At 58.1% G+C, this 25722-nt stretch overlaps 1 protein-coding gene and 1 long non-coding RNA gene across 3 annotated transcripts in view; one reads left to right on the top strand and one right to left on the bottom strand.

The window, feature by feature from the left end:
• The first annotated feature begins 941 nt into the window (after nucleotides 1–941).
• LOC100724155 (polycystin-1-like protein 2) overlaps nucleotides 942–25722 on the top strand; it is a 58795-nt gene continuing 34014 nt past the window's right edge. Inside the window, exons 1-12 of one of the 2 annotated variants that reach the window (XM_063247704.1) lie at nucleotides 942–1157; nucleotides 2307–2717; nucleotides 7493–7533; nucleotides 9363–9480; nucleotides 11265–11472; nucleotides 13041–13161; nucleotides 13682–13823; nucleotides 14969–15145; nucleotides 15658–15803; nucleotides 16827–17012; nucleotides 17398–17526; nucleotides 25194–25370. In XM_063247704.1, coding sequence (XP_063103774.1) covers nucleotides 1046–1157; nucleotides 2307–2717; nucleotides 7493–7533; nucleotides 9363–9480; nucleotides 11265–11472; nucleotides 13041–13161; nucleotides 13682–13823; nucleotides 14969–15145; nucleotides 15658–15803; nucleotides 16827–17012; nucleotides 17398–17526; nucleotides 25194–25370 — 1968 coding nt within the window. In that variant the 5' untranslated portion in view covers nucleotides 942–1045. Of the gene's footprint in view, nucleotides 1158–2306; nucleotides 2718–7492; nucleotides 7534–9362; nucleotides 9481–11264; nucleotides 11473–13040; nucleotides 13162–13681; nucleotides 13824–14968; nucleotides 15146–15657; nucleotides 15804–16826; nucleotides 17013–17397; nucleotides 17527–17853; nucleotides 18623–25193; nucleotides 25371–25722 lie in introns of those variants that run through there. The other variant, XM_063247703.1, reaches the window with a different exon arrangement.
• Nucleotides 6339–11630, bottom strand: LOC134475801 (uncharacterized). Its single transcript, XR_010047068.1, has 2 exons — nucleotides 10834–11630; nucleotides 6339–9556 (listed from the first exon to the last, which is right to left on the bottom strand). It is a non-coding gene; the product is annotated as an uncharacterized LOC134475801 (long non-coding RNA).

The following is a 25722-nucleotide window of genomic DNA, read 5'->3' as shown; positions in this document are numbered from 1 at the left end:
TGGGCTCATGTGGGTTTGGAGAGGAGCTCGTGAATTGCATGGATTTGTAAAGAACCCTCTTCTCCAAGCATTCTTTGCATTTTCCAATGAAGGTCCCCCTTTGTGTCTTTCCTGGACAGAAAGACGGGCTCTCTCGGGGATGCAGGTGTCTGCATCACCCTCTCCTCCAGTGCCCCTCTGGGAGAGGGGACACCTGGGGTCAGGCCAGAGGGGAGCAAGAGAAATGAAGCAAAGCTGGAGCCTTTCCCTGTGTGCTTGGGCTCCTGGTCCCTCCCTCTGCCGGCACAGACGGGTCTCCTCCTGGGATGATGTCTTTTGCGATCTCTCCTTTTGCGATGTCAAACGAACACCTCATAATTTAGGCTACCCTTGGGTGAGAGCTAAGAGATGAAGGTGACTGGGAAACAAAATAAGCTGGGTGTAGTGCACACTTGTAATGCCAGCAGCCCTGGGAAGGCTGAGGCAGGAGGATCGTCATGAGTTCAAGGCCAGCCTGGACTACATAGTGAGACCCTGTCTCAAAAAAAAAAAAAAAAAAACAAAACTCTAAAACCCCACCTTGCTATGTCTAGTAGTTGATCCCATCTTACAGATGGGAAAATTAGACAGAGTTATAGGGTGGGGGACAGTATTTCACAGGTGAGCAGGAAGGCCCGGACAGGGAGAAAGTGTCTGCACAAGGACTTGTGGCTGACACCCACCTCCCTCCCCGATTGATCCGAAGGCTCTGTGCTCTTCTCCTGCTCTGAGACTCCTCAGCGAGAGCCAGGTGCAGACAGACAGCATTTTCTCTTCATTTTTCACCTTTGCAGAGCAGGGGAGCTGCGAGTACGTGTGTAAACGTGTGTGTGAATGCTTGTGTGAAGGCATGTGTGCACAGGTGTCAGGCATCCCCAGGCTGCTCTTGACTCTGACTGTGGCCGGCAGCTTGTTCAGCACCGTGAGCCACCAGTTCACGTCCGCGGGAGACTTCACCGTGTTTGCAGAGTGCACGACCAGCGAGTGGCATGTGACCGCCCAGAAGCTGGTGACCCTGCGAGACACGATGGAGCAGCTCAGTGTCACTGGCTGCCCCGGCCTGTCCAGGTCAGGAGCTGGCGTCCTCTGCAGGGCTGTCCTCGGGGACCCTCTGTGGATCCAGGTGGAGCTCGGTGCAGGTGAGTCTGCAGAATCTGGCAGGTGGAGGCAAACCGAGGGACTTGATTTCCTCAGGTCTGTCCAGCTAGTGCCCAGATGTACTAATTAATAACACCGATCATGTATTAAGTTAGTTAGTTTTGGTTTTGTTTCATTAGAGACAAACTCTCACTATGCAGCTCAGGCTGGCCTCAGACTCACCACGTAGCCCAGGCTGGCCTTGAGCTCATGGTGATCCTCCTGCCTCTTCCTGGGATGACGGTGGCCGCCATCCCCCTCGCCCTGACTTGGTTTTCTAGCTATCATTTCTTTAGCCCCTCTATGTGCCGTACACTCTTTCAAGTGCTTTTCATCTGCCTGAAATGGCAGTACAGAAAAACTCAGAAATGTCCCCTAAGTCACAAGGCCAGCAAGCCGATGGGAGCTCCCACACTTCCCAAGCTCTATTTTGAATGCTCAGTCCCATCTAAGAGCTTCCACACCACTTCCTTTTGGGGGAATGTGGGACCTGGGGGGTACACACCAACTGGGCACAGCCATGTTGCCCTTAGTCAGGGCTGATGTTCAGCTGTGCCTTCTGTTCTGCCATACCAGCTGTTATGGCTAGGTTCCATTCTGATTGGTCACAGTGTCATTTCTAATTGGGCATAGAGGCATCGTGATTGGTTACTGTATCAGTTTGGATCGGTCAAGATGTCTATTCTGCTCAGTCATGGCATCTTTTCTGATTGGTCACAGCATTCATTCTGATTGGTCATGGCACCCATACTAATTTATAGAATTCATTTTGATTGGTCACAGTGTCCATCTGGTCCCTCAGAGATCCATTCTAATTGGTTGGTGCTCACACAATTTCAGGTGCTATTTTAAATATCACCCCTCCTTCCAATAGAGACTCTCTTGTCTCTGATTCAATATCAGCCCAAGTAGCATCTTTTGATGGGGCACAGATCCAGTCTGTGGATGTAACCAGGGAAGTCAGGGCTGTGCAAGTTAGGATATGACTCAGTTGGACCTCGCTCAGTGTTGACCTGGGGGTGGGGGTGGGACCTACGCTTCCGAGTCACGTTGTATCTGTATCTGTGTCTAGCTGACATCAGAATTTGAGTCTGAATCATCCTAGAATGACCAGCTGAAGCGTCATTCCAACATTCTTCAATTTTTCTTAGGAACGGGCGTGATTTACACTGTGCTCCTGGGTAACACAACCCTGGCTGAGTCCACTGCCCAGCAGGGCTCGCTGCCCTACAACCTGACCCTGGACAGAGACATCCAGGACCTGCTGGGCCCGGGGAAGCACCTCCTGGAGATCCTCGCACGAAGCGACAGCCCCACCTCTGTGCCCTCCGGGAACCTCACGCTCCAGCTCCAGCTCGTGGAGCTGCTCTCAGGGCTGCAGGCCTCCTGGGTTTCCACGCGAGTGGGGCTTGGCCAGGACCTGATGATCAATGTCTCTGTGGCTCACGGCACCCTGGAGGGGCTGACCTTTGAGGTGACCGGTCTCAGCGCCAACTTCTCCCAGGAAGAAGAGAGCTTCGGAGAGCCATCTGGAACTTACCGGGTGATAGTTCCTGTGGAAGGTATTGGGACTGGTAGCCGCCCTCGCCATCCTCCCCGTTTTTCCCTTCCTGATTGGCTCCTCTTGCCAGTGTGTCCTGGGTCTCCAAGTAGGGTCCACCAAGCCGCAGAACTTCTGGGCTTTGGCACTTCTGACATGTGGCACTGGACACTCTCGGTCACAGCGATCGTCCTGGGTGCACACTGCATGGTATTAAGCTGCATCCCTGGACTTTACCAGTAGCTGCTAATAATATCGGTGCCCCAAGTCATGGCAGCCGATTGCCAAAGGTTCCCTGAAACACAGGCGGCCCCCCAAGAACCGCTGGAAGGGAGCAGGTGTATTCAGATCTCCGCAGGGGACAGTATGGTACAGGAAACCACAGTCTGGTCTCTGGGTAGGGGAGGGGACTGGCGAAACCGAAAGGTGGCGGAGAGAGGGCATTGAGGAGAAGAGTGAGGATAGTGCTGGCTGAGGACGGACAGGCTGGCACCCCAGGGGAGGACACAGCACACATCTGCCTTCCATGGGCAGGGAAGCAGGGCATCCCGGAGGGCGTGTGATGAGCTCAGCGGTCAGGAAGTGGGGAGAGTCCCCGGCTCCCAGGACCCTGCCTGCAGCTCTCCTGACCTCAGATACTCAGCCAGGCACCTGGCCAGAGACAGCAGCTGCGAGATAACCTGGAGAAAAGCCACTGAACTTTGCCAAGTGCCACAGGTCCAGCTTGGAGCTGGCAGAATACAGTTTTCAGGAGCTGGGACGCAGCAGGGAGGCCATGACCCCCTCTGCTCTGTCTCCTCAGTTCTGTGATAGTTACCATAGTTACTGGTGCGGAAGCTTAGCCCTGACTGGTGGACAAAAGTCCTGCACACTCCGGGACTTTTGTTCTTGCTCTCAGGTCCCCCCACGACCAGCAGACTGGACTCCTCCGGGGGAAGAATGGGGAGCAGGAGGGAGGGAATGGACGGGGCCAAGAGAGGGGCATTAGCACGTGGAGGTGCTGACCTGGGCCTCGCTGGCGAGCACTTGCTCGCCCTTCCATGTTCAGCTCAGCCCTGGTTCCATCCCTCCCGATGCTGAGGCGACCCCGTGCCAGCCTGCAGTGCCCCTTGCTAGCTTCCCTGGGGCTTGGCACTTCCTGTCCACGTGTCTCCTTGACTGTAAGGCCCTGGAGGACAGAGACTCCACTTCTGTGTCCCCAGGATTCACCCCATGCCTGGTATACAGCAGGTGCTCACTAAATGCTGGGAGGGTGAAGCTTCAGGTGCCCCCCTTGGCGTGGACTGGACAGGCCACGCGGGGACAGCTGTCCATGATGACACTGTAACAGGCCCCTGTCCTTCACGTTGCAGGCACCTTTCTGGTCACCGTGCGGGTGAGAAACACCTTCTCAAGCCTGAGCTTGCAGATGGGAAGCGTCACGGTCACAAGCAAGGAGTCCAGGGCACTGCTGGGGGGCTGCTGTGGGTCCCTCACACAGGGCACCAAATGCGTGTAGAATTCCGCAGAAATCCAGACTTCTCAGGCAGTGACCAAAGATAATAGGAAAATACTGAATATGTACTGAGCGTGCACGGGCTTTTTTTCTTGTCCTTGTTCCCTAAACCTAGAGAGTAGCGACTATTTATAAGGCATGTACGTTATCTGGGGTTTCACAAATAATCTAGAAGTGATTTAAAGTATATCATTATGTAGATCTAAAATGCACCAATAAATTTGATTTAAAAAACAGCTGAGCTGGTGTAGCTCAGTGGTAGAGGGTTTGCCTGGCATCTGAGAGGCCCCGAGTTCTATCCTCAGCCCTGCAGAAAGAAGGAAGGAAGGAAGGAAGGAAGGAAGGAAGGAAGGAAATAAGCATGAATTCTACGTAAAATACTGTCCCATTTAGTATGAGGACCTCCAGCAGCCTTGAGTTTGAGATCTATGAGCTTTCTCTTTCTTTCTTTCTTTCTTTCTTTCTTTCTTTCTTTCTTTCTTTCTTTCTTTCTTTCTTAAATTCTTGCAGTATTGGGGACTGAACCCAGGGCTTTCTCATGAGCTACACCCCAACCCTTACTTATTTTAATTTTATTTTATTTATTGTTTTTTGGAGACAAGGACTCGCTAAGTGGCTAAGTTGTCCAGGTTAGACTCGAAGTTGTGATCTTCCTCCTCAGCCCCCTAAGAGCGCTGGGGTCCTGGAACCGATTCCCTGCAGATACTGAGGGGCAGCTAATTGTACAGTGAAACGTTCAGCCTCCGCCCTGGAACTCGGAGGCAGGGGCGGCTGAATTCCTTATGACTTTTTGGGCTGCGCAGACCAGGAAGTCCAACGCAGCTTGAAGGTCAGAGCTTTCCCCTCTCATGGAAGAAGCGAGCAGATGAGCAGCTCCAGGGCTGACTCGGTGGGTGGCCGTGCCTGCAGGGACTCGAAGCCGTCTGTCTTTCTGCAGTGTTGTCTTTCAGCGTTGGCTTCCTCCAGATCTTTATCCCCTGTGGGTTGTGATGGTGACTGCAGCTCCAGGAACCGCATGTCAGCCAGGACCTTTCCATTGCGCCCTCTTTTCTGGGGACGGCCTTTCTTTCTGGCCGGGAGGGGATGCTGGGAAGGCAGCCGTGTGGCTTTTCAGGCGCTGTGGGCAAGGTGGGCCCTGGCTGCCCCGGGGAACCAGGTGGTGGCGGGGCTCCAAGTCCCCCCTGGAGTGTGTTTGTGGGGACTTTGAGCAAGGGCCAGGACAGCAGTTCATGGGCTTGGTCAGAAGGAAAGTTTAGCCGCTCACGGAACAAAAAGTCCAGGGGGTGGATTCGCCCTCAGCGCGGCTGCGTCTGTCACCAGCGTCCACCCCGGGTCTGCGTTGGCTTCCTCCTGGTTCTTTCCTCCCCAGTGGCAGCCAGGCAGCCCCGGGGCTCTGATGCTGGTCCCCGAGGGGAGAGAGAGGCCAGCCTCACCGGGTATCCGCAGCGCAGGTCCAGAGGCTCCTCGGGCTGGACCTGGTTCAGTTCATGATCCCTGAGTTTACTGCAGAGACCAGAGGGACTGGGCACTCCAGCTGGGCAGCCCAGGGTCCCAGGTGCACCCGGAGCAGAGCGAAGCCGCAGGTCCACCCAAGCCAGGGCGGACAGGAGGGGAGAGATGGTGTCCCAGGAGCTAGACCAAGGTCGGGACCTGGGTGCCTGCATGGGAAGACGGTGTCCCATGTCACTCTGCTGTCCCTGGCCCTCCTCTGAGACCCAGAGAAGTTAATTAACTTTGCAGAAGTCCCTCAGATAATTTGTGGGAGGAGCAGAGATAGCACCTATGTCTCCTGATTTCATCTAATTAATGAACTATGTTCCTTTGTAGGTTAAGAGAGCTCTCTAGCTGGCATCTCACCATGGCTTTGTTTTGTTTCATTTTATTTTGAGACAGGGTCTTGCCGTGCAGTTCGGGCTGGCCTTGAACTCACTATGTAGTCCAAGGGGTCTCAAACTCAACAACCCTCCTGCCTCAGCCTCCTGAGTGCTGAGATTCCAGGCACGCTCCACCATGTCCAGCTCTTGCGTTGTGTGATTTTACAGGCCTGCAAAGTTGTGTGAATAAGAATTCATAGAATCTTTACAAGTCTATCCAGCTCTTAAGACGTCCAAGTCACCAGAGCCTAGCAAATCACATAGAAGTCCTAAGTTCTGTCTTAATCACCAGCCTTTATTGCTAGACATTAATAATATTAACATTTCACCATCTCCAGAACATATTAATTGAGTGCACTTTTTTTCTGTTTTTTAAGTGTGACATGCTAGTGTTCATTATATATACCCTTGTTTGTTTTGTTTTTCGTTTTGTGTTTTTTTGAGACAGGGTCTCACTATGTAGCTCAGGGTGGCCTTAAACTCACTGTGTAGCCCAGGCTGGTCTTGAACTCACAGCAATCCTCCCGCCTCAGCCTCCCAAGTGCTGGGATAACGGGTGTGCATCACCACACCCGGCTACTAGTGTTCTCAGCAGACCTGGAGTTTGTGAAGCGGTAGGATAAACACAGCGCTCGGGGCTCCTGCAGCCCTGAGCATCAGGCTCCCTTCGGTCTTACAGAGCAGGAAATGAAGGCTCAGAAAGCGTAAGCTGCAGGTGGGCACTGCCTGCAGAAGCCGCTGGGGGGCTGCGGACGCACAGCTGGTGGCCGGGCCGCATCCCTACAGCTCGATCTCTCCTCAATATACATGCCGTGATGGTGGCCTGGCAGCTTGAGCTCCATGCTGGGGGGGTGTTTGCACCATGGACGTAAACCAGGCTGCAAACCGGGCTCCTCACCTGGCCTCTTCACCCAGCCCTCAAACGGCAGTTAATCATTTACAGCACAGAGATGCGCTCAGTGGACTCGAAAGCCTGCGGTCCACCTGCACTGGCGGCTGCCTCTTCCTCACTGCGCAGAGGCCTCGGTAGCCCAGACGCGGTTTTGCTGCTCTGCATCTCCTGAGTGTGTGCTGCTACCCTCACCCAGGCACTGGGGACGCTGCAGAGGAAGGAGCAGGGACCCAGAGCGTTCCCAGGTTTCTGCTGGGGCGATGGCTCAGTTATTCTAACGAGGCCCCGAGCCATTCCTGGAGCCATCCACTACGGCCGTCCATCGGTCAGTGACCTCACTAGTTGGAGCCCCCCGAGCTACCCAGAGACCCCTCACCGTGTCTCTGGTTCTCATCAGGTCGGCGGTCAGGACGGACCGTCATGGCCTCCTGAGTGGCCGGCTCTGTGGCAGGAGCCAGCTGCCAGCCCGCAGTCTGTTAATAACCTGTTAGGAGGTTCCCCGCCATGGCCTGACACCGATTCCACTGTGTTCGCAGGTCTCCGAGAGCCTTCTGGAACAGATGCTGAAGACACGAATGTGAGTCTCTTTTAAAAACAACCTTGCAAGCGAGCGATGCCCAAGGGCCGGGTCTCAGTTCTGAGCGATGCCCAAGGGCCGGGTCTCAGTTCTGAGCGATGCCCAAGGGCCAGGTCTCAGTTCTGAGTGATGCCCAAGGGCCAGGTCTCAGTTCTGAGTGATGCCCAAGGGCCGGGCCTCAGTTCTGAGTTTTGTTTTGTTGGTCCCGGTAACCAAAGCACTCAGGATCGTTCTTCTGTTTGATAGAGCCCAGAAAGAATGAAATCAAACAAACCATGGCCTCAACCGCTAAAGAATTACACTGTAAGCCAACAATTAGCGTTTAAGAGATGTAAATAGCTCCCAGACATCCTAGAAATTAGACAGCAGGCTTCTATAGAAATGAGTGGATCAGAGAAGAGAGCACACAGAAAATCAGAAAATCTTTCTAACTGAATGATGATGATAATATAACCCATTTACATTCATGGGATGCGGTTAACACGGTACTTAAGAGTTACAGTTTTTAACGCGTATGTTGGCAAACCAGGCCAGACCTGTCATCCTAGCAGTCAGGAGGCAGAGTCGGGCCATGAGTTCAAGGCCAGCCTGGACTACCCAGGGAGGCTGACAATAATAATAATTTTTAAAAAATAAAACACAGGGGGCTGGGGATTTAGCTCAGCGGCATAAGCACCTGCCTTGCAAGCAGGCAGTCGTGAGTTCGATCCCCGGTACTGATAAAAAAGGAAAAAGACAGCAAAACAAAAAACAAAAAACGAAAAACCACAATATGGAACAGAGAAAAGCGCACGCCGGTTAGTTTTTACGGCGTGCCCGAGCCTTCCTCTCCTTGCTGGGCTGCTCAGCACAGGCTGACTCCGGGGTAGCCGCGTGGACCCCTGCGGTGCTCGGGGCAGGCAGTGGGGAGTGGGAGGCAGGCAGGGGGGAGTGGGAGGCAGGCAGGGGGGAGTGGGAGGCAGTCGAGAGTGAAGTCCGGCCCCTGCCTGGCGAGGTTTGCTGAGGGAGGCAGACAAAATGGAAGAACCAAAACCAAAGGCTCACGATGGTCCACTAGGTGCAGCGGCAGACACGTGGGTCGGCCCCGGATGCCCTGGCAGGGGCCTGGCTTTACCTGCAGGTCCCCGAGCTGCTGCCCCTCCGTGCGAGGCTTGTGCTGTTCCCGGCCAGGGGCTCTCGGCCTGGGCCAGCGGCCCGAGCGCTGTGGGTCAGGTCATCAGATCCACACCCGGAGCCTGCCGACCCCTTCCCGCAGCCTCTGCCTCCTGCGCTTGCTTCCCGGCTGGTGTCCCAGGAGCCTGTCCTCCAGGGAAACGTCCCCCGTCCCCACTGTCCAGGTCACAGAGGTAGCAGCTGGTCTCCACCTGCCTAGGCCAGGCTTGGCACTGGCAGATAGGACCCTTCAGCCCTGGCGGTTAGGCGCAGTGGAACCTGGAGGACAGGGGACTCTGGCTGGGCTTCACCTGTGGCCTCCTCTCCCTGTCCTAGAGACTGCCCTGGCCATCCTCTACCGATGCACCATTGCCTCTCTGAGTTTTAATTGTCAGTTTATGTGCCTCTTTCCTGTCCAGCTTCTGGGGAAGCGCTGGAGCTCTGTTCCATCTGCAGACAGGAAGGACTGGCCAGGCGTGGCCTCAGCCAGCACCAATGTGTGCACAGTGGGCCCTGGGCCACCCTCGCCAGACAGTCCCTTCCCCAGGGATCCCGAGGGGAGACAACTCCTCCACCCCAGGCCTCACCCGTGGCTGCTCTTGGTGACTCGTGGGGTGCACAGCTCCCCTCGTGAGGCCGCTAACAAGGGGGCCACTCAGCAGCCGCTTCCTCTGCAGGGCGACGGGGGCAGCACAGAGCTGTACGTGGAGCCCGGTCTGTACGTGGATCCTTTCACGACCCTCACGCTGGGCTGGCCCGAGGCCCACAGGGACTTAGGCTTCCGCTGGTCCTGCGGTAGGTGGCGGCTCTTCACTCTGCTTCACCCAGGTGTAACTTCTGCATAACGTGCACATGCCTGGGACAGGAAATTCTGTGGAAACAGGAGGTGAGGAGTGGGAGGGAGGGAGGTGGCCCTGAAGGCGGTGACAGCAGATACAAAGAATTAAAAAAGAATGAGCCCAAAAGCCAGGTTTAGCGGCACAGATCTGCAATCCCAGCACTCGGGAGGCTGAGGCAGGAGGATCAATGCAAGCCTGAGGCCAGCCTGGCCACAGAGTGAGTTCAAGGCCAGCCTGAGCTACACAGGGAGACCTAGTGTCAAAAACCAAAATAAATAAATAATAATTAACCCTGAAAAGCCAGCCTGCTTTTTCTCAATGCAGCTGGAATCCAAACAGTCAGAGATCAGTGGTGAAACATTCCTGCTGGCTGGGGTGGATCCGCCCTCCCTCCAAGCTGGGGTGGAGAGGGGGTGAGGGAGGGTGGGAGGAGGATGTGGGGGGGCTAACAGGTTACTTCCTGACAAACCACCCCGCAGCACCTGGTTTTAAAACCATGCCCTCCTTGTCACAGGACCCCCTAGCCACACACACATTCTGTCTGAAGGGTTCTTGCCCCGTGCGGATTACTGCACATTATGGCGGTGGTCTGACAAAGTGGAAGGCCAAAGCGGGGCGCTTATCCTGCCGGCCACTTCCTCCTCCTCCTCCTCCAGTCCTAATCTCCTTTCCTATTTACACCTGAAGAGAATTCCAATCAGTTCCTCATGCGTCATGAGTGCCCGCCCCAGCACCACCTCCGATCAGAGGTCACATAACCCTCTGTCCACTCTGTGTCCGGTTGGAGGAGAAAGCTAAGCCCTCGCTGGCTGTGGGTCCTGTCCGTGTCCTCAGCAAAGGCCACTTTCTCTGTCCTTCTGCTTCTCCAGGGCACCCGGAAACCCTGACTCTGTTGGACACAGCATGAGTGTCCCCGCCTGCCCCCCTTTGCTTCCTGGGTCACCCCCTGCCTATTCCACAGCCTTGGTGACCTCTATCTTGACTGCATAGTAGACTGTCAAGCTGATAAATGACCATTTATTGGCCAGAGCCATCTTTTTGGATATTTAGGTTGTTTCCAATTGTTTGTCACTGTAAATACCACCGTGACAAGCTTTATAGTTCTGTCTTGGCTTCCATCTGTGGCTGCTTTCTCAATTAAATTGCTAAAAACAGAATAACTGAGCAGAAGTCATGCAGAAACTGCAAGGCTTTTGATATCAACCCCTTCATGGCCAGGACGTCCTTCTGAACCTCGGTTCTCATCACGGGAATGCAGAGGGCACGCGTGTAGCTCAGGCCACGGAGCGGAGGGTGAACCCAGGCATACCTTGGGATCCCCGCGGTGGGGCGGGGACGGAGGTGCTGACAGAGACATCGGTCAACAGAGCTGAAGTTTTTGGAGTTGCCAACTTAAAGCCGGTGATGACCTAGCTGCCCGGGGAAAGAGAGACAGGTCCCAGGCGCCCACAGCACCCACAGGGACAGGGAGCCATGGGTGTCCTCCTCTGTGGGCAATGACAGCTTTGGTGGCTACTGCGGCTCTGCCTCAGCCAGCTGTACCCAGAGCACAGCCACAGTGAGGATGGGAGCAGAGGAGGCTGGAGGAAGAGCAGGAGGATGGACGGCCTTGGGGGAAGCTGCTGGGCCGACCGGAGCACACGGGTGCCCTGGCCTTCCCACTGCGTGCTGCCCGAGCATCCGTGAGATCCCGAGTGGCTCCTGGTTGCTGACAGGTGACAGCGCTTCCCTCTGTCTCAGGGCGCTGCTGGGCTCAGTGGGGCCGCTGCGTGCAGAGGCGGCTTCTCCGCACAGACCAGAGGGAGCTGGTGGTCCCGCCGTCCTGCCTGCCGCCGCCGGACTCTGCTGTCACCCTGCGGCTGGCCGTCCTGAGGGGCCGGGAGCTGCAGAGCGAGGTGGAGCGCTGCCTCTACGTGTCCGCCCTGCTGGACCTCAGGCCTCGGGTCAGGTGGGCACATGGACCTGCTCCTGCCTTGCTGGTTCCAGGCGCCTGCCCACTCTGTTCCCGAGGGGTCCCAGTGGTCAGCACGCACGCAGGCAGGCAGGCAGGAAGGGCTGGTCTAACACAACTCCCCTTTCACAGGTCAGCAAGGGCTGTGGGGGCTGGGGCTCAACAGAGAGGAGGAGGAGAAGGAGCTCCAAGGGAAGGGGGGATGCCGAGAGAACAGAGAGAGTAAATAGGAGGGAGGAGAGGACGGTCAGCACACAAGAGGCCAGTGTGGGGGGCGGAGGGCAGGAGGGAGCCCGAGCCGGAGGGCCTGGCTCAGGCAGGGCACTTCCCTGAGGATGCCACCCAAGAGTCTCAGTCATGGGACATGGTGATGACTTCCCTCAAAACCCTGCTAAGGGGTGCAGAGGGCCTCAGGAGTCAAGAGAGGCCTCAGGGCGGCTGCTTAGAGTCTCACAGGAGGCCAGGTCAGAGCAGGAAGCAGCTTGGACCACCAGCTGAGGCCCTGTGCAGCGCTGGCTCCCTCCAAGGGGACCTGGTAACAGACAGGAAATGAAGGTTCCATTTCCAGGTGTGGACAGGACTGAGGGAAAGACCAGGGGGACAACAGGACAGGAAGCTGTCACTCCAAGGGCTGTGGAGATGCAGGCCAGGGGCTGTGACCGGAAGCCCCCACAAGCTGCAGCTGAGGGCTGGGGACCTCCCAGCAGGAGCCCTGGTCCTGGCCAGAGGGGCGCTGCCCCTGCCAATGGCTGCCCCCAGGGAAGGAGCAGGGCTCCTGGCAGCCCCTGACCTCTCCAGCCTTCCCACTGGCTGGGTCAAGTAGAGACGGAGGGTGCAGGAACTGGGGTGTTGAGGTCCGGGCCACAGCCACAAAGAGCTGGACAGCTGTGTGTGGCGGGGTCCAGCACAGGCGTGAAGAGAAGCAATCGGGGTCCAGAGCTTATGGAGTGAAGACAGGGAGGACCAGGGGGTGGGTGGAACACAGCAGATGCCAACGTGACCTCCCAGGTGTCCAGTGAGAGACCGGAATCACCCAGAAGGCCCAGGACTCAGGTCCAGACTCGATGGTCCATGCCCCATCCACCCCGAGAGGGTGTCGTCTGGGCCCCGTCATGTGCATTCTCTGAGCCTGAGCTGCGTGCTCCGGGGCTCCTGCAGTCACACGCAGGGCTGCTGTAAGCATCACGTGCGCTGCTAGCCGGGGGTGAAACACGTACCATGAAACCCCCACCTCGCTGTTATCAGAGCTAACGGGAATCAGGGATGGCCGGGCGAGGACCCTCAGGCTCTGCGAGTTTCAGGGGCTCGCACAAGGTGATCATCCCTACGTGGCAGGGACAGGATCTGGCCAGGTCCTGTGCCCCAGTCACTCCCGGATCAGTACTCACCTCTGTCTACGAGGCTGTGTCCTGGTGGAGGGGTCCAGCTGTGGTGACTTTTATTCCACCCTGTATTTGCCAAAAGGACATACCCCCCTCAAAGGACTTGAACTGGGCAAGACCCCACAAGGCCGAGGGTCACAGTGCCCGAAGCATGTCCCCATCCTGTCCCTGCTTCCCTCTCAGCTGTGAGCAGAACTGCCGGCCTGTGAATTCCGACGACGATGTTCTCCTCAGAGTCACCCTGCAAGGCGACGCCCTGGAGGCCCTGTTCAGCTGGTACTTAGACAGCCCCTCTGCGGAGCAGGTGAGACGCTGACCACCGCTCGCATGGAAACTGCCCTGTGATGGGCAGGCCCGTGGTGGAGGCCGGTCCTGCAGTCAGCCTCACGAAGTCCACGCGCTGGGGTTGGCAGGGTCGGGCAGGGTGCTGGAGGGAAGGGAGGGAATGTGCAGCAGGGCGAGAAGCTGCAGCTGGGTCCAGAAGCGTGAGCCACAGGGACCCCGCACCGGGGACTCGTGGTCCCAGCCAAGGCCTCCTTCCGCTGCCGCTGTCCCTGGTCCCTCCAGGCTGGGTGTGGTGGCCGATGGGCGTGGGGCTCTAACAGCCCTTGCCTCTCCTTCCTTCTGGCTTTACCTGGTCGCTCCCTCCCTGCCCTGCTGGTCCCCTGCACGCTGTCCCTCTGTAGGTGACTCGCACACACAGCCCTGCCTCAGCTCCTCTTGCAGTGACCCTGACCGGAGACAGCGGGGGCCGCCTGTTTGCGCTGACATTGGGAAAGCCCGTGTCCCGCTGAGGCCCGCGGGCTGACCCCAGCCTCTTTCAGGCCGAGCCGCTCCCGGACGCCTGCAGGCTCCCGGGGTTCTGGCCGAGGTCCCCGGCCCTGCTGCAGAGCGACACCTCCACACTGAGGCTGGTCAGCAGCTCCCTGCGTTCCTGGGGACCAGTCATCCGGGTCCGAGCCACGGGTGAGAATCCTCCCCACCCCGGCAGGAACCAAGATAAACCCAGGACGGCAAAATAGGGGGATCCCGTGTACATGGGAGCAGGGCACAGCTTTCTACTCGGGAGACTTCTGCCATGCCTCAGTTTCCCCACCTGCCTGCCTCAAAATGGGGATTATGTAGAGAGATGACAGACACAGTGAGACAGGCAGGGCATCCGCGGGCCTGCTCCGGCAGGAGATCCAGGCCTTCCTGTGAAGCAAGCCCAGCGTGGGAAATGCAGTCTCAAAGTGAGGAGCCCAGTGATCACCCCTCGTAGGAAGAATTCCTCAGAATCTTTATGCCCTATAGTGGTCCTAGATAGCAAGAGGCACTGGGACTGGGTACGTGGACACCCCTAGGTCCACCCTGCACTTTGTGAACTGAGTTTAGGTACAGGAATTAGTTGTAATTGGTTAAAATTCTTACTGGGTGTAGTGGTGCATGTCTGTAATCCCTGCACTTAGGAGGCTGAGGCAGGAGGATCTCAGCAAATTCAAAGCCAGCCTGGGCTGCATGGTGAGCGCAAGTCCAGCTGGAGATACATATTGAGACCCTGTCTCAAAAAAAAAATCTCCCTTTTCGAGACCTTGGGTGCATACGCTTAAAAAATAAAAACTGGCAACTGCACCTGGGTATGTAGGATGGTGTTGCAGGTCACCTGGGGGCTCTTTGCAGTGCTGGGGGTGCTAGAAAGGGGTGGGCTTTGGGGTGGGATCCCCTGCTTCCAGATCCTGGCTCTGGCCCTTTCTGGCTCACTGGCTTTCAGTAACTCACCGTTTCCCAGTAGGCGTCCTCCTCGAGGAAGCCGTTATTATCATGGGCCCATTTCATAGATGCTAACCCTCATGAAGGTCAAACCCAAGGTCACTTGGCTGATGAATGGCAGAGCTGTCTGATTCCCTTCCTCTGCTGCTGCCCAGCTTCTCCAAGGGAGACCCAGGCTCCCTGCCTCAGGGGCAGCTGTGAGCTGTGAGGATCTGGGGGCCTGAGGGAATCTCCAAGAGGTCTGCAGAGGGACCCAGAGTCTGTGTTTCATGTCACCACATGAATCGTCATGGGCAATACTGAGGCATGATGGGAGTTTCGTGGCCCGCAGCCCCCTGAGAGTGCGCTGTCTTCACTCACAGCACTGACCGAGCACGCCTACGGGGAGGACACCTACGTGATCAGCACGCTGCCACCCCCCGTGGTGCCTGCCTGCACCATCGTCCCAGAGCAGGGCACCGTTCTGACGAGCTTCGCCATTCTCTGCAATGCCTCTGTGTCCCTGGGCCCCCTGGAGTTCTGTTTCTGCCTGGAATCAGGTACCAGCTGGAGCCTCTACTGTCCCCTCAGCTCCTGGGCTGTCCTTTCCAAGCACAGTAATCGTCGCTCTCTCAGAAGCTGCAAGGAATGTGTTCTGTGAGCGAGAGGCTGGCAGGATGTGGGGCCCCCTAAGTGTGATGTCCGCCCCAAGGCGATGATCAGAGATGTGACGCACAGGTTCCAGTGGCCGCTCCTCCCCTGCGTGACCTCTACTCACCTGGCTTGGCTGTTTCCCTTGCGGCCCAGTGTGGCTCACAGCCCTCTTAACTCCGAAATTCTGCATCTCTTCCGTGGGGCACCCTTGGAAACCATCCTCCCTTGGGCCTCAGAGGGCTCAGGTCCCCCTGCCCTAGTTGCAGGGTACAGCTTACGTCCTTGTGGTGTCTGATGCTGGGTCCAGCGGAGCACCCCGCCAGCACTCACACCTCCGGGAGCTGGGGCTTTGGTGTCCTAGGCTCCGGTGGGCTTGGAGCTGTCTCCTCCTCCTCATGGCTCCATGTCCGTTCTCCAGGTTCCTGCCTGCACTGCGGCCCTGAGCCGGCCCTCCCGTCTGTGTATCTGCCACTTGGAAAAGAAATCGATGACTTTGTGGTGACAGTGGTCGTTTCTGTCACCAATCAAGCAGGGGACAAACAGCAGACCCAAGCAACGGTCAAGGTGGGTGGTGGTGGCCACTTCTACCTGGGAACTTCTCTGTGCCCCTGGGCATCACCAAAGGATGACGAGGAGGAAGGGCAGCACACTGATCCTCTCACGCCTCTGACAAATAAATACCCACAGGGCATTTACGTTGCGCCACGGCCTCGGGACACGCAGGTGCAGGTTTGGGGGCTCTCATGGCTTAGTGGCCCAAGTCCCAGGCTGAGGGGTGGACTGGAGCAGAAGAGCCGAGTGGTAGAGGCTATTGTAATGCAGAGGACACTGTAAAACATGCATTTCTAATAATAAGCACATTTCTAACCCTGCTCAAAGCTGAGCCCGAAAGACACAGCCTGCTCTCGTGGTTAGACAGCTGCAGACTTGACGAGCTTTGACCCTGCGGTGAGTGTGGCTCAGCCAGGAGGGAACGTTTCCCAGGGTTCCGAGACCCAGGCTTATCACTGCAAGGACGCCTCTGCCGGTCTCAGACACCACAGCTTCTCCCTCTGTGTGGTAGGATGGTAGCCTCATAGGTGCTCCTCCTATAAGAGTGAATTCTGCCTAGCAGTTAGCCACAAAGACGTGTAACCAATGTAGGATGTTGTATTACCTGCCTTTTGTGCTTCCTTTCGGAAACATATATGATTAAAAAAACTGCAATCCCGGCCGATGATTTGAAACCATCAGCCCACTAGTGTAATAAGGCTCTGCCTTCTGAAGTCCCTCTGTGTCCATGTGGTCTGGTCCTGAATTCTGCGTCCAACGCATGAGTTAGATCCGCACCCTTAGAGTGCAGAAGCAGAAGGACGGGGATCAGATCCCACGTGGACACCGGCAGAGCCTGGATAAACCCCGGGAAGCTCCAGGGTCAGCAGCAGGGTTGAGGACCGGGCACAGATGAAGAGGGGCAGCCGCTTGGCCAAGCCTTGGCTTTGGTCTGCTGCCCTCAGCCTCAGGAGGCGCCCAGCCCAGGCCCAGGGTGACGCCCAGCTCCAGGCCTGGAACGTGAACCACTGAGCTCACTCCTGATTTCCCCATCAGGTGGGACTTGGTGACACCCGTGTCAAGGACGTGGCGTTCCAGGCTGTGGTGCAGGAGAAAATCACTGCCACCCTGCAGGGCCCTGATGGCCCGGAGCGGCTTCTCCAGCTGGCCAAGTCTGTGTCCTCCGTGCTGACCCTGGCGCAGGGCTCCGGGCCACTGCTGAAGATGGACACCGGGCGGACAGTGAGGCCGGGAGTCTGCATGCGGCTGTTTGGGGTGGGGGGTGAGGGTCAGGGACCCCCAGAAAAGCAGCTGTTAGCGCCTCCAGGAGCTGATGTCATCTCCCTCCTGGTCCTTCCATCGAGGGACTGTCTGGGGGTCACAGGCCTCGGAACCCGGCAGGGAATTTTACAGTGAAAAGATTTAATTCCTCTGTACCACCCGCAGTGCCAGCCACCTGCTGGGTGGCTCCAGCCAGCAGGGATAGGGAGGGAATGTGAAGACTGGGCATCTCTGGGGTCCGCCACCCGGCCTGCCCACGGTGCTCTGAGTTGGGGACCCTGGTCAGGGCTTCGCAGAGCCCTTGGAATGATGCTCCCTCTTCCTGTCTTCCTCCGCCTGTGCCAAGGTTAGAGAGCACGTGCTGGGCTCGCTGTCTGAGGTCACCACCGGCCTGCGGGACATGCAGAGGGTGCAGCAGCTGGCCGAGGTGCTGAAGGACCTGACCCAGCACCGCGAGCTTGTGCCCACGGCTCAGGTGAGTTCCTGCTGCCCAGTGCCACCAAGGCTCTCCTGGGGCTGCCAGGATTGCTCAGTCTTCTTTTCCTGTCCCCCTCTGACAGCCCCGGGTCTGCACTAGAGGCAGCCTTCGCCCCACCACTGCCCAGTGACTCTGAGAGCGGGGATGGTGGGCAGCCAGATCCACATATCTGAGGGCCGAGGGTGGGCAGGAGATGCGGCTGCTGCCCTGGCCCTGAGCATGCCTGCCTGACATCCAGGACCTGCCTTTCTAGTCCCCCCCACCCCCGCCCAGCTGGGACTGCAGGGCACAGCACAGACACCCCAGCTCCCCGTGCTCCTGCAGGTGGCACCCAGCAGCACGGAGCCGGGGCCACAGGCTTGGCCGCACCTCTGCCCTGACACAGCCTTTCCTGGCCTCGGGTTCCCCCTCCTCCGCCAGGGCTTCTGAGGTCGCCTCCAAATCAATGGCTCGGCCTCAGATCCCCGCATCGGGATCTGCCTCTTGGGGACGGACATTGGAGCACCACGTGCCCAGGGTTCTGGCAGCCGTGGTTTGAAGAAGAAGCCGTGACTGCTGGGTGTGGTGGTACCTGCCCATGATCTCAGCCCCCTTGGAGGCTGAGGCAGGAGGACCGCAAGTTAGAGCCCAGCCTGTGCAGCTTGGTGCCTTGGCAAGATCCTGCCTCAGAATAAAAGGCTGGGGTGCGGCTCAGCGGGAACCTGGGTTCAAGCCCACTACTGAAAAGAAATGCACCTATAAAAACAGTAAGATGGAGGCTTTCCTGGGCCCCCTCAGCTCCTCCTGCCTGAGGCCAGCAAGGCCGGATTTAATTCAGGACCCCGGTGCGGCCGATGCGATGCTTCCCACGGGCACACCCACATGCTCGTCTGGCTCAGGTGTGCACAGGCACACACATACCTATCCACAGCCGTCCATCCTTCTGGGCACTTGTACATGGATGAATGTGCTCATTCATTCATTCAACAAACACTTCTTGGGTGCTTATGTACCTGGTACCAGAACCACTGGGAATTCAGAAGCAAGTCCACAGAAGGACTGTGCCCACCACTTCTTTCAGACTATCAGGGCAGCTGAACATTAAATAAACAGATACAGCAAAATTGGGATATGTGCTGTGTCCGTCCACTCACCCATCTGTCCATTTATCTATCTTCTACCCACCTAAACATGAACCATCTGTCCACTGATCTATCCATCCATATGCTGTCCATCACCCACCTCCCATCCGCCTGTCTGTCCTTCACCCACCTTCCATCCTCCCGTCTGTCCATCACCCACCTTCCATCCTCCCATCTGTCCATCACCGACCTTCCATCCTCCCATCTGTCCATCACCCACCTCCCATCCTCCCGTCTGTCCATCACCCACCTTCCATCCTCCCATCTGTCCATCACCCACCTTCCATCCTCCCGTCTGTCCATCACCCACCTTCCATCCTCCCATCTGTCCATCACCCACCTTCCATCCTCCCATCTGTCCATCACCCACCTTCCATCCTCCCATCTGTCCATCACCCACCTTCCATCCTCCCGTCTGTCCATCACCCACCTTCCATCCTCCCATCTGTCCATCACCCACCTTCCATCCTCCCATCTGTCCATCACCCACCTCCCATCCTCCCATCTGTCCATCACCCACCACCCATCCTCCCGTCTGTCCATCACCCACCTTCCATCCTCCCATCTGTCCATCACCCACCTCCCATCCTCCCATCTGTCCATCACCCACCTCCCATCCTCCCATCTGTCCATCACCCACCTTCCATCCTCCCGTCTGTCCATCACCCACCTCCCATCCTCCCATCTGTCCATCACCCACCTTCCATCCTCCCATCTGTCCATCACCCACCTTCCATCCTCCCATCTGTCCATCACCCACCTCCCATCCTCCCATCTGTCCATCACCCACCTTCCAACCTCCCGTCTGTCCATCACCCACCTTCCATCCTCCCGTCTGTCCATCACCCACCTTCCATCCTCCCGTCTGTCCTTCACCCACCTTCCATCCTCCCGTCTGTCCTTCACCCACCTCCCATCCTCCCATCTGTCCATCACCCACCTTCCATCCTCCCGTCTGTCCATCACCCACCTTCCATCCTCCCGTCTGTCCTTCACCCACCTCCCACCCGCCCGTCTGTCCATCACCCACCTCCCATCCGCCCGTCTGTCCATCACCCACCTTCCATCCTCCCGTCTGTCCATCACCCACCTCCCATCCTCCCATCTGTCCATCACCCACCTCCCATCCTCCCATCTGTCCATCACCCACCTTCCATCCTCCCGTCTGTCCATCACCCACCTTCCAACCTCCCGTCTGTCCATCACCCACCTTCCATCCTCCCGTCTGTCCATCACCCACCTTCCATCCTCCCGTCTGTCCTTCACCCACCTTCCATCCTCCCGTCTGTCCTTCACCCACCTCCCATCCTCCCGTCTGTCCATCACCCACCTTCCATCCTCCCGTCTGTCCATCACCCACCTTCCATCCTCCCGTCTGTCCTTCACCCACCTCCCACCCGCCCGTCTGTCCATCACCCACCTCCCATCCGCCCGTCTGTCCATCACCCACCTTCCATCCTCCCGTCTGTCCATCACCCACCTCCCATCCTCCCATCTGTCCATCACCCACCTTCCATCCTCCCGTCTGTCCATCACCCACCTCCCATCCTCCCATCTGTCCATCACCCACCTTCCATCCTCCCGTCTGTCCATCACCCACCTTCCATCCTCCCGTCTGTCCTTCACCCACCTCCCACCCGCCCGTCTGTCCATCACCCACCTCCCACCCGCCCGTCTGTCCATCACCCACCTTCCATCCTCCCGTCTGTCCATCACCCACCTTCCAACCTCCCGTCTGTCCATCACCCACCTTCCATCCTCCCGTCTGTCCATCACCCACCTTCCATCCTCCCATCTGTCCATCACCCACCTTCCATCCTCCCGTCTGTCCTTCACCCACCTTCCATCCTCCCGTCTGTCCATCACCCACCTTCCATCCTCCCATCTGTCCATCACCCACCTTCCATCCTCCCGTCTGTCCATCACCCACCTTCCATCCTCCCGTCTGTCCATCACCCACCTCCCATCCTCCCATCTGTCCATCACCCACCTCCCATCCTCCCGTCTGTCCATCACCCACCTTCCATCCTCCCGTCTGTCCATCACCCACCTTCCATCCTCCCGTCTGTCCATCACCCACCTTCCATCCTCCCGTCTGTCCATCACCCACCTTCCATCCTCCCGTCTGTCCATCACCCACCTTCCATCCTCCCATCTGTCCATCACCCACCACCCATCCGCCCGTCTGTCCTTCACCCACCTTCCATCCTCCCATCTGTCCATCACCCACCTCCCATCCTCCCGTCTGTCCTTCACCCACCTTCCATCCTCCCGTCTGTCCTTCACCCACCTTCCATCCTCCCATCTGTCCATCACCCACCTCCCATCCTCCCATCTGTCCATCACCCACCTTCCATCCTCCCATCTGTCCATCACCCACCTTCCATCCTCCCATCTGTCCATCACCCACCTTCCATCCTCCCGTATGTCCTTCACCCACCTCCCATCCGCCCGTCTGTCCATCACCCACCACCCATCCGCCCGTCTGTCCTTCACCCACCTTCCATCCTCCCGTCTGTCCTTCACCCACCTCCCACCCGCCCATCTGTCCATCACCCACCTCCCATCCTCCCATCTGTCCATCACCCACCTTCCATCCTCCCATCTGTCCATCACCCACCTTCCATCCTCCCATCTGTCCATCACCCACCTTCCATCCTCCCGTCTGTCCTTCACCCACCTCCCATCCGCCCGTCTGTCCTTCACCCACCTCCCATCCGCCCGTCTGTCCATCACCCACCACCCATCCGCCCGTCTGTCCTTCACCCACCTTCCATCCTCCCGTCTGTCCATCACCCACCTCCCATCCTCCCATCTGTCCATCACCCACCTCCCATCCTCCCATCTGTCCATCACCCACCTCCCATCCTCCCATCTGTCCATCACCCACCTTCCATCCTCCCATCTGTCCATCACCCACCTCCCATCCTCCCGTCTGTCCATCACCCACCTCCCATCCTCCCGTCTGTCCATCACCCACCTCCCATCCTCCCGGCTGTCCATCACCCACCACCCACCCGCCCGTCTGTCCATCACCCACCTTCCATCCTCCCGTCTGTCCATCACCCACCTTCCATCCTCCCGTCTGTCCATCACCCACCTTCCATCCTCCCGTCTGTCCATCACCCACCTCCCATCCTCCCGTCTGTCCTTCACCCACCTCCCATCCTCCCGTCTGTCCATCACCCACCTTCCATCCTCCCGTCTGTCCATCACCCACCTTCCATCCTCCCGTCTGTCCATCACCCACCTTCCATCCTCCCGTCTGTCCATCACCCACCTCCCATCCTCCCGTCTGTCCTTCACCCACCTTCCATCCTCCCGTCTGTCCATCACCCACCTTCCATCCTCCCGTCTGTCCATCACCCACCTTCCATCCTCCCGTCTGTCCATCACCCACCTCCCATCCTCCCATCTGTCCATCACCCACCTTCCATCCTCCCGTCTGTCCATCACCCACCTTCCATCCTCCCATCTGTCCATCACCCACCTTCCATCCTCCCGTCTGTCCATCACCCACCTTCCATCCTCCCGTCTGTCCATCACCCACCTTCCATCCTCCCGTCTGTCCATCACCCACCTTCCATCCTCCCGTCTGTCCATCACCCACCTCCCATCCTCCCATCTGTCCATCACCCACCTCCCATCCTCCCATCTGTCCATCACCCACCTTCCATCCTCCCATCTGTCCATCACCCACCTCCCATCCTCCCATCTGTCCATCACCCACCTCCCATCCTCCCATCTGTCCATCACCCACCTTCCATCCTCCCATCTGTCCATCACCCACCTTCCATCCTCCCGTCTGTCCATCACCCACCTCCCATCCTCCCATCTGTCCTTCACCCACCTTCCATCCTCCCATCTGTCCATCACCTACCTTCCATCCTCCCGTCTGTCCATCACCCACCTCCCATCCTCCCATCTGTCCATCACCCACCTTCCATCCTCCCATCTGTCCATCACCCACCTCCCATCCTCCCATCTGTCCTTCACCCACCTCCCATCCTCCCGTCTGTCCTTCACCCACCTCCCATCCTCCCATCTGTCCATCACCCACCTTCCATCCTCCCATCTGTCCATCACCCACCTCCCATCTTCCCATCTGTCCATCACCCACCTCCCATCCTCCCATCTGTCCATCACCCACCTTCCATCCTCCCGTCTGTCCTTCACCCACCTCCCATCCTCCCATCTGTCCATCACCCACCTTCCATCCTCCCATCTGTCCATCACCCACCTTCCATCCTCCCATCTGTCCTTCACCCACCTCCCATCCTCCCATCTGTCCATCACCCACCTTCCATCCTCCCGTCTGTCCTTCACCCACCTTCCATCCTCCCATCTGTCCATCACCCACCTCCCATCCGCCCGTCTGTCCTTCACCCACCTCCCATCCGCCCGTCTGTCCATCACCCACCACCCATCTGCCTGTCTGTCCTTCACCCACCTTCCATCCTCCCATCTGTCCATCACCCACCTTCCATCCTCCCATCTGTCCATCACCCACCTCCCATCCTCCCATCTGTCCATCACCCACCTCCCATCCTCCCATCTGTCCATCACCCACCTTCCATCCTCCCGTCTGTCCTTCACCCACCTCCCATCCTCCCATCTGTCCATCACCCACCTTCCATCCTCCCATCTGTCCATCACCCACCTTCCATCCTCCCATCTGTCCTTCACCCACCTCCCATCCTCCCATCTGTCCATCACCCACCTTCCATCCTCCCGTCTGTCCTTCACCCACCTTCCATCCTCCCATCTGTCCATCACCCACCTCCCATCCGCCCGTCTGTCCTTCACCCACCTCCCATCCGCCCGTCTGTCCATCACCCACCACCCATCTGCCTGTCTGTCCTTCACCCACCTTCCATCCTCCCATCTGTCCATCACCCACCTTCCATCCTCCCATCTGTCCATCACCCACCTTCCATCCTCCCATCTGTCCTTCACCCACCTCCCATCCGCCCGTCTGTCCATCACCCACCACCCATCCGCCCGTCTGTCCTTCACCCACCTTCCATCCTCCCGTCTGTCCTTCACCCACCTCCCACCCGCCCGTCTGTCCATCACCCACCTTCCATCCTCCCGTCTGTCCTTCACCCACCTCCCATCCACCCATCTGTCCATCACCCACCTTCCATCCTCCCATCTGTCCATCACCCACCTTCCATCCTCCCATCTGTCCATCACCCACCTTCCATCCTCCCATCTGTCCATCACCCACCACCCATCCGCCTGTCTGTCCATCACCCACCTTCCATCCTCCCATCTGTCCATCACCCACCTTCCATCCTCCCGTCTGTCCATCACCCACCTTCCATCCTCCCGTCTGTCCTTCACCCACCTCCCACCCGCCCGTCTGTCCATCACCCACCTCCCATCAGCCCGTCTGTCCATCACCCACCTTCCATCCTCCCGTCTGTCCTTCACCCACCTCCCATCCGCCCGTCTGTCCATCACCCACCACCCATCCACCCATCTGTCCATCACCCACCTCCCATCCTCCCATCTGTCCATCACCCACCTCCCATCCACCCATCTGTCCATCACCCACCTCCCATCCTCCCATCTGTCCATCACCCACCTTCCATCCGCCTGTCTGTCCATCACCCACCTCCCATCCGCCCGTCTGTCCATCACCCACCTCCCATCCACCCATCTGTCCATCACCCACCTCCCATCCTCCCATCTGTCCATCACCCACCTCCCATCCACCCATCTGTCCATCACCCACCTCCCATCCTCCCGTCTGTCCATCACCCACCTCCCATCCTCCCATCTGTCCATCACCCACCTCCCATCCTCCCATCTGTCCATCACCCACCTTCCATCCGCCTGTCTGTCCATCACCCACCTCCCATCCGCCCGTCTGTCCATCACCCACCTCCCATCCACCCATCTGTCCATCACCCACCTCCCATCCTCCCATCTGTCCATCACCCACCTCCCATCCACCCATCTGTCCATCACCCACCTCCCATCCTCCCATCTGTCCATCACCCACCTTCCATCCGCCTGTCTGTCCATCACCCACCTCCCATCCGCCCGTCTGTCCATCACCCACCTCCCATCCACCCATCTGTCCATCACCCACCTCCCATCCTCCCATCTGTCCATCACCCACCTCCCATCCACCCATCTGTCCATCACCCACCTCCCATCCTCCCGTCTGTCCATCACCCACCTCCCATCCGCCTGTCTGTCCATCACCCACCTCCCATCCACCTGTCTGTCCATCACCCGCCCACCCTTGTCCCTCCCAGTCGCTGGGCAGCCATGTTGCTGTAAGCACATTGTGTTGAGGCCATTGTGGTGCTCGAGGCTCTCTGGGAAGGGCACCGAGACAGACCTGCCTGTTCCCCTGGGGAACTTACAGCCTCACACGGAGGCCAGACCAGGGCGCACGTCAGGGATCCAGACGACTCATGTGATATCAGCTCGTTCCTGGCATGGCCCTCCCTGATGCTCTGCTCTGCAGGTCGGTCCATGCCGGGTGGGGGCTCATGCTGCTGCTCCTCCTTGGGTGAACCCGTGCAGGCCAGCCAAGCTCTGTACCTCGCCAGCAAGGCCCTGCTGACAGCGAGTGCCACCGCCCGTCCTGAGGACCAGAGGCGCCAGGCGGCCACCAGGGACCTGTTTGCAGCCATGGGAAGTGCACTGGATGCATCCCTGAGCCACGGCCCAGAGGACCCTGGCGAGACCAACGCCAGCCAGGTGGGTGTCCCGGGCTGGATGTGAACCTCACGGCCGCTGTGTGGCCAGCTCACACCAAGTCCTGGGTGGATCTTCTGCCCCAAGTCACAGATGAGGAAACTGAGGCAGAGCGGCTAAGGTGCTTCCCAAGGAGCGGAGGAAAGGCTCCAGAGCGCAGCATCACAAGCAGCAAGCGGGGCAGGGTGGTGCAGTGGGCAGCGTGCAGCTCTGGAGCCAGGCAGCCTGAGCCCGACTCCGGCATCTGTGGCCTACAAGCCTCGGCCTCAGGCAGGTCACTTGACTTCCCTAAGCCTCGTTTCCTCATCTGCAAGTGGAGGCGCCCCTGACCTGTCCCGTGTGAGCCCCCAGCTAA

This window comes from Cavia porcellus, unplaced genomic scaffold (assembly GCF_034190915.1).
Source record: "Cavia porcellus strain 051 isolate PalLab524CR breed Dunkin Hartley unplaced genomic scaffold, mCavPor4.1 scaffold_4, whole genome shotgun sequence".
NCBI lineage: Eukaryota > Metazoa > Chordata > Mammalia > Rodentia > Caviidae > Cavia > Cavia porcellus.
Note: the sequence above shows the minus strand (reverse complement) of the source record. Positions and strands in the feature narration are given on the sequence as shown.